Here is an 8,166-nt window from a genome sequence, read left to right as displayed (position 1 = left end):
ACGGGAAATGTTAGCCCATCGTATCACGTCGTATGTGCCCGATTTGATGAAATTAAAAAATTAAAAAATACATTCGACTAGCGCCATCGGTCCTCACGCGCAACACTTTAACGTAACACGCAGTGCGGACCAAATTACCCTTCTGCCATTGCAGCTAGGGATGTCAAAAAAATAGATGTTTTGAAAACATCGATGTGTCACGTTTACCAATGTATTATTTTCAGTGGCGTTTCCTGACTTTCGGCGTCAGGCGTTAATGTGTGATTGATTAGGACCCCCCCCCCTTATGAAAAATAAATTCTTATTAAATATCAACATGTTATTATTAAAGTTATTTATTTTACATACTTTTTAAGTTTTTAAAAATACATAAAAAATTTATAAAATTAAATTATTATACAAACTGAAATTTTAAAAATACATAAAAAATTTATAAAATTAAATTATTATACAAACTGAAAATGTTTTTATAAATATATTCTATTATAGATTGATTTTTATTTGAATTCAAATTCGATTCTTCTCTTTTTCTCAGTAAATTTGTTTATAACATCTTCATAAAATTTATTTCTGTTTGCTCTTAATTTGAAAACCAATTTTTTTTCTATTGATATTACATTTAAGCTGTTTATTCTTTCTTGTGTTTGAGTTGAGCGACAATATGTATGGATTCTTTTTAAAGATGAAAATGATCTCTCCACTGAAGCGGTTGATGTTGGTATAGTAAAAAAAAATTATAATTATTTAATTATCAAAATGATTTGTTGCATTGAATTATTACAATATATTTTAAATTTCAAATATTAAATGTCACCTATTAGATCTGGAAATATTTTTAAAACGGCTAAATTATCGTTCCACGTCAACCTACATCGGTTGATTAAAGCATAATTGAAGGACATGATATCAAGAGACGATAATTCCAAATTTTTAGAAGGATGTCTGCCACTCATTATGTCATTGATTGATTGAAAATCAATATAGCCTGAAATTTTATTCTGCAACAGAATGAATTTTCTTTTTTACAACATCTATTGGTCCGCTTACAAGTTTTTATTTTGCAATCGTTGATTCGACAAATTACATACTTTCATTTTTGTTTCTAATTTTGCAAATGTATGTGCAATAAAACTAAAATTCACTGAGATGAAAATAAAATTAGTTTTTAATGTTTCATTTTGCATAATATTTTGAGCTTTTCTAATAGCAATAGAAGTTACTTGATCTAAATTTGAAATAATTTCTTGTACTTTTGTACAAAGAAGACGTATGAATGATGAAATGATAAAATATGTTTAATAATATTTACAAACTAGTGAAATATGTAAAAATACCTAATTATAGAAATAAACTGTTTCCCAAAAATATATAAATGAAACCGGTTATGTGGAAAATCAGCATCAAAATTGATTTTTTTCACAACTTGGTCGATCAATTTTGGCTTCGATATGAATGACAACATTGGTTTCAATTTAAAATAATATATAAAAAATGTTGTTATAACTTACGAATTTATTGTGATTATATTTGACTGTGAACTGTATTTATTTAATTTTAATTTAATTTTCTTACACAATGTTTTTTTTTTTTTTTTAATCTTTCTAATAAATTAGTAAATAAATTGAATTAATTGTGTATGTTTATAATTAATTTAGCTTGTAGGCTATGACAAAGAACAATAATTTTTGTCCTATTAAATATATGTATGTTTTTTTAAAAAACATCGATGTTTTTCTAAACACATCGAGTTCTTGACCGATGTTTTTTTAATTTATCGATTTTGTCACCATCTATGTTTCGTAATGAATAAATCAATACATTGATGTTCACAAACAACTTGCCATCCCTAATTGCAGCACGCACACGAAATCGGAGCGGCACCGATCGTGTTGAGAGCAGTTGTCCGAAAAATGATAAGGACTAGAATCGAAAGACTGCGGCATAAAATGTGTTGCTAACATAAAATTTCTAAAAATAATATTATAAAATTATTTTTTTGTTTAAGAAGTTACACTATTTCACTTGAATGATAATTATTATATTTTTTGATAATAATGTGGTGACGTAAACAACGGGCCACGAGTCGTCCGGGTTGTTTACAATGTTGTCGGTGGATAAGGGGAAATCCCATGTTCTAGAATATGTGATGATTATTTCGTTTCGAGAATGTTCTAGATAATCGACGCGGATATATATATATATACCGGCTAGTCAGTTGCTCGATCAATCAGTCCGTGAATACAATCCGCGACACACCGTGAATTCCTCCGCAATTGTAATGCGTTTCGATATTTGTACATACATATTTTTATATTATAGTGTCTATTTTAATTAAATTAAATTGTGAGTGATTTTTATTACTTAAATCCCACAATAATAATATAATTAGTTACATATAAAATAAACAAGTATCAATTATATAAAATAATTATAAATGTTTGGACACTTATTTTTCAGTACATACTTAAAATAAAACATAATATTTTATACTATTTATATACTAGTACATAGAAAACTAAAAAAATTATGAAACACAAATATATTTTACGAAAGATTTACATACAATTAAATATTATATAAAGCTAAAATTATATTAAATATTATATTATATGATATTATATTATAAATATTAAATAAAACTAGATATTTATAAATATACATGATACCTTACACAGATTTATAACATGGATATGGTTTTTAGATGGATGGATATCAAGAAGAATAGTGAGAATTGAAAATTACCCTTCTCTAATTACATTGGTTACTAAAATAATACAAGTCAAAGTTTTAACTTTAAATTATCTCCAAGATTTAATTTTATACATAATAATTATATGTTACCATAGTTGTTTAGAATTTGGTCCGTTTTTGTTGAAAATATACAAACAAAAAAAGTAAAAAAGAATAAAAAGTTATCTTGAAAATATAAAAACAAAAAAATGTAAAAGAATTAAAATTTTTGTTGAAAAAAATATAACCTATTAGTATTTTACCTGCTTTGAAAATCGAGGGATATTAGGTTTGTTCGTTTTGTCAAAAAGTGTACACTTTTTCACAAGTGTACACCAAAGCGATTGTTATGAAAAAATGTAGTCATACATGCTGTTTGTTTAAAAAAAATGTAACATTAGTGTACACTTTTTTCACACTGACCCAAGTGTAAGTGTATGCACTATTAGTGCACATACGGGGGTGCCAGGGAGTGCTTAGCACCCCTTAGTTCTAAACTAGTACCTTCAGTATATCTTAAGGTAAAAATATTGTTTAAAGAGGAATATTTTGCATTTATAAGAATGAATAAGCTCCAGTTTGCATTGATAATGCACTAATGCCCACGAAAGTACTCATACTATGTGAATACATATGATATTGGGTATTTGTGTTTATGTTACCTATACATGTGATACTGTTATTATGATCAAGTTTATTGCTAGAATACTATTTAGGATTTTGGTTTTGTTTACCGTCTACAGGTTTGATTGCTTATTGATAAAAAATGTGATGTTTATTAATAATATTTTTAGTTATAATATAGAAAATTGCTACAATTATAATTAAATAGTAAAACTAAAACATTTTATGCTAAGTAATTGTAGGACAGTGGTTTCCAAGGGAGAGAAGGTAATTTTGGATTAAATCGTAAGAAAATATGGTGATGATAAAATTACAAAAATAATTATGATATATTAAATTTTTTAATATTTACCATGGGACATAAGATGAAAAATGTTGGAAACCACTGTTGTAAGGAGTTTGTGGTTTGGACTTCGTCTTGGACGGATAATTTTAGCACTCCCAAGTTTCATACTGAATGTGTGCCTATGGTAGGCACAGCTTTTATAGTGTAGCGTTGATCGTTATTAAATTTATAGTATTTGGACTCACGAATACTGTGGTCGAGTTATAAAAATAATAAAATATATTTATATATATGATATTTTTATATTATATTATTATATTTTATTGTATTTGTATATATTATAAATAATATATAAAAATAATTTAAACAACCATCGCTGTTGTCATCGGAAGAGTCACAAGACGCCATCACGTGCAATTGTTGAATTTCTATTTCTTTTAATATTATAATAGTTACTTATTAATATTTAATATTAAACAAAAAGTTTACTTAATTATTGTTCAATTCTACTACTAATAGAAATAAATTATTATCAATTATTAAAACTGATAAAAAAGATCAGCTGATTAATCTGCACTAAAACCGTTTGTTTTGAAAACGGGTATCTGATCACTCCCCTTACGCTTCATCCAGACACTACACTAATTAGTGTACACTTTTTTCCCTAAACGAACAAACCTATTGTATAACTTTTAACAATATAAATTATATAAATGGATTTAGTAATTTTCCATTAAGTCCGTACTGCTTTTCAAATTTCGGACCTTATCATTTCTTAGATCTTTAACATTTTTCGGACAAATGCTAATCACTCGTACCGATTCATTGTCGTCCACTGTACGACTGATAACAGTTCGTCGGCGATACCATGAGTAAATTTACTTTATCACGGCGATAGCGGATTATTCGAATTTCGAAATGCGTTAACCATTATTGCTACCGAACGTTTTGCTCCGACTCAAACTCTGCGGGTTGCGTTCGACAACCAGCCTACGTGTATTTTACCGGTCGAAACGGGCACGATGTTGATTCAAGGGATGGTCACGATCCAGGACTTGAACGCGCCGTCCGGCCAAATGAGGAGCCGTCCGCTCAGATCGTGTTTGCTGAGCAAAAAAGTAAACGATGACTATTACGTGTCCGTGAAGAATTCCATGTATCCAAACTGCATTAGCTACAAGGCGACCGATCTGGAGCAACTCCATTGCAAATTCATCGAGGAGGGCAAGCTAGGATTGCGGTTCAAGCAGCCCATGCACTTGATCTTGGTGAAAACCGAAGACAAAACGATGCTGAAAATGTTTCTTCGTCAAATCAAAGACATCATTAGCGGCAAAAAAGTTGTCATAGGAACGCGTAACATGCCCAAAATCATGCCTCCCAAAAAAAATGTAAACCGTTTCGATCCTGGGACTTTTGAGTTTGTGGCCATTGATCGTTTTGACAAGCGCATAATGAACATGAAACAATTGAATAAACTTGTATTGGAAAACTGTACTTTGTCATCGTTACCACTAGAAATGGGTCATTTACCCATTTCATATCTCAGCTTGACGGGTAGTACTCTATCTACATTACGACATGATCAAGATATCTTTTGGGATTGGATGACCATAGACACAGTTGATAGGACATTAAAAACTTTAAAAATGGATTCTATTGGATTAGAAAATTTGCCATTTGAAATCAAGTTTCTTAAAAATCTAGAAACTTTATCTGTGGCCAAAAATAAGTTGGTAATTTGCAATATTTATTTATTTAGTATAATATACTTATTATATTTATTAACTGCAATGAAATACATTTTTTTTTTGCTCTAAAAAAAAAAACTTATTATAATTAATATACTTATTTATTTTTGGATATGTATATGTACATATATTTCTTACGTATTCTTTTTTACATTAAACTTATTTTCTACGATAAATCTTTATTTGGTATTTTATTATGATTAAATGTTGGTAAATTATTACTATATTTTAATCAAGTAAAAAAAAAATATAACATATTTTTTTTATTTTCAATATTTTTCTATGTATAATCTCTTTTGTTATAAATTTTCAAATAAATATTAATTACAAGAATACACAATAATACATATTATTCATTTATTTAAAATGATAATGTATTATAAATTATAATAATAAATCGTTTGTAGTACTTATTTATATTATCTATATTAACTTCTATTATTTTTCAGACATATATACCACAATACATGGGTGAACTCAAGAAACTTCGATTTCTGTTTGTTGCTGACAATAACTTAAAGTACTTTCCTGATAGTTTATTCATTAGAACGTTCAAAGAACTTGATATTTCAAACAATATGTTTATGGAGTCTGAATCATTAGATTTCGACCACATCAGTGCATATATGCGAAATATTAATACATGTAACATAAAGAAATCCCAAATGTTGGTTGTAAAAGACTTAAGTCATTTAGCATTTGCTTCTGTAGTTGAAAATTGTATAAATTTAAAGAGACAAGAAATACCTCGAACTCTATGGCCAAAGTTTGATGTAGTTGGTCGTTGTATACATTGTTATGAGTTTGTATTACCTGAGTATTCAGTTGTACAACATACAATTGCAACCCCTTGTGCATTGAAATTAATAAAAAACCATACTACTAATAGTATACCATGGCAATCTATAATCTGCCGCTTTAAATGTACCAAATCTTCTAGGCTATAAGTCAAATATTCATGTAAAATCAAAATTTAAAAAATATAAATATAAGTGTAAATCATTATTCGATTTACTATTACAGTTAAAATGTTACTACATTTTTTCAACCGAAAGGATGACAATAACTATTAATTTTTACATTTGGAGGGATGTATATATATTTTTTTTTATAAATATTATTTTAAATGTTTGTATTAAATATTCTTTTGAGTGCCTAATCTATAGTATTCAAAGTAAATCAATATATTTTTTTTTTTATTTTAAATATTGAACAAAAAATTAAAGTAATCTAATACCCATTTAGTTTTTATTTAAATCATAAATGATTGTTTAATTGTATTATTATTTTACATTCCTAACATCAAATGTAAATACCTATACATTGAGTATAGTTTAAACATAAAGGTTTATCATTAAAACATTAATTTAAAATTAAAGCTTATTTATTGTTAAAATGACAATACAATACATTTTTGTATAATCTTACTGTTTTATAATCATATGTTAATTATTAAATTGAAGTCAAAAGAAATTTAATTTTTTTTTTCTTTAATAATAATTATATTAAAACATTTGATAACATTTAACTTTATATGTATATTTTACTACTACCATCAATAAATTGATTAAGTTGTTATTTAAAAATTAAGTTAGTATCAGAGGTGCCATTTCTAATTTTTTATTTTAATACAATGATAATTAGTTTTATATTGTTTGTATTTGAATTAATTACAGTCTGTAAATGTAAGCATATTCGTATATGTGTTAAATGGGAACTAAAGCATTGTAAAGCTGGGAAAAAATGTAAATTATTTAAACTTTGAAGAACATTTTTTGGATGCTCCCTCTAATCAAGCTGTGTAAATATTTCATTATTGTGTCCAATTACAAACCTATTTCAATATAAAAGCATTGTATTGAGAAAATCTATGGTTGAAAGTCAGTTTATTATTAGACTGTATGGCAAATCCCAGCCATTATAAAACTACATTTGTTTTATTTGTACAACTGACACATAAATATATAATTCACAAATAATTATTACTTTAATTTTTAAAAGTTCAAATTAATTTAAGAAGCTATTGTTTACTTAAAGACTCAAGGTCTTTGACAATAATAATAACCTGAAATGTAATATAATGTATACAAGTAATACAAGTTTTTCCTCATAATCACTTGTTCCCAAAAATGAATAACTGGCTTGCAACACAACATTTTGATGATTAGGAAGAGCTCTAGGTACACATCACTGAGTGGCTAAGATCGCAGGCAGTAGAATTCTACAACAGGAATTTCAAAGCTAGTACACAGCTATGAGAAGTGCCTGAATTTGTATGGTGACTGTAGAATAGTAGTATTTCTTTTCACATGAGTATAATAAAATGTTTTATCTTGTACTTAGTATTTTTATATTCCAAAATGTTCCTTACTTTCTGAATAGCCCTCTTACAATTATATTAACCATTAATGCATTTAGTTATAAAAATACAATAACTTGCATAGATTACCTAATCATTTCATATTATTATTATCAATTAAAATATATGAGCTTTCTTTTTTTTATTCAAATTAAAATATTATAAAGTAATGCAATAAAAATATCTAAACACAATTATAAGTTATGTTAAACATGTGTCAAAAAATATTTCGTATATTTATTTATTTGTAATATTTGTAATTAAATTATAATATTATAATTACATATTTACCATCTGGGAATGATTATTTAAAAATTTAATTTATCAGACATGTTCAGTTTATTTAAAATATCATTAAGTCTTTAATCTTTTTAAGTCCATAGGCAAAACTAGACACTTTTATTAGGTCAGGCCCA

The 8,166-nt window shown here is 26.8% G+C and overlaps 2 protein-coding genes across 2 annotated transcripts; one reads left to right on the top strand and one right to left on the bottom strand.

The window, feature by feature from the left end:
- Window positions 1-497: 497 nt before the first annotated feature.
- Window positions 498-1,085, bottom strand: LOC112693159. The gene is made up of 2 exons (XM_025568096.1): window positions 815-1,085; window positions 498-700 (listed from the first exon to the last, which is right to left on the bottom strand). Exons 1-2 carry the CDS (start codon window positions 951-953, stop codon window positions 498-500), a joined length of 342 nt encoding a protein of 113 aa, XP_025423881.1. The 5' UTR covers window positions 954-1,085.
- Window positions 1,086-4,365: 3,280 nt separating this feature from the next.
- On the top strand, window positions 4,366-6,420 carry LOC112693167 (leucine-rich repeat-containing protein 69-like). Its single transcript, XM_025568113.1, has 2 exons — window positions 4,366-5,376; window positions 5,841-6,420. Exons 1-2 carry the CDS (start codon window positions 4,663-4,665, stop codon window positions 6,336-6,338), a joined length of 1,212 nt encoding a protein of 403 aa, XP_025423898.1. The 5' UTR covers window positions 4,366-4,662; the 3' UTR covers window positions 6,339-6,420.
- Window positions 6,421-8,166: the final 1,746 nt, after the last annotated feature.

This window comes from Sipha flava, unplaced genomic scaffold (assembly GCF_003268045.1).
Source record: "Sipha flava isolate LNK unplaced genomic scaffold, YSA_version1 81_pilon_pilon, whole genome shotgun sequence".
Classification (NCBI taxonomy): domain Eukaryota; kingdom Metazoa; phylum Arthropoda; class Insecta; order Hemiptera; family Aphididae; genus Sipha; species Sipha flava.
This window is presented reverse-complemented; position numbering and strand designations above follow the sequence as displayed.

Excerpts from the sequence above, each read along its gene's own strand:
- LOC112693159 (XM_025568096.1), bottom strand. The coding sequence starts at position 953 with ATGAGTGGCAGACATCCTTCTAAAAATTTGGAATTATCGTCTCTTGAT. Across the intron at positions 701-814 it reads AATATTTCCAGATCTAATAG|TGGAGAGATCATTTTCATCT; the intron begins GTGACATTTAAT and ends CAACCGCTTCAG.
- LOC112693167 (XM_025568113.1), top strand. The coding sequence starts at position 4,663 with ATGTTGATTCAAGGGATGGTCACGATCCAGGACTTGAACGCGCCGTCC. Across the intron at positions 5,377-5,840 it reads CTGTGGCCAAAAATAAGTTG|ACATATATACCACAATACAT; the intron begins GTAATTTGCAAT and ends ATTATTTTTCAG.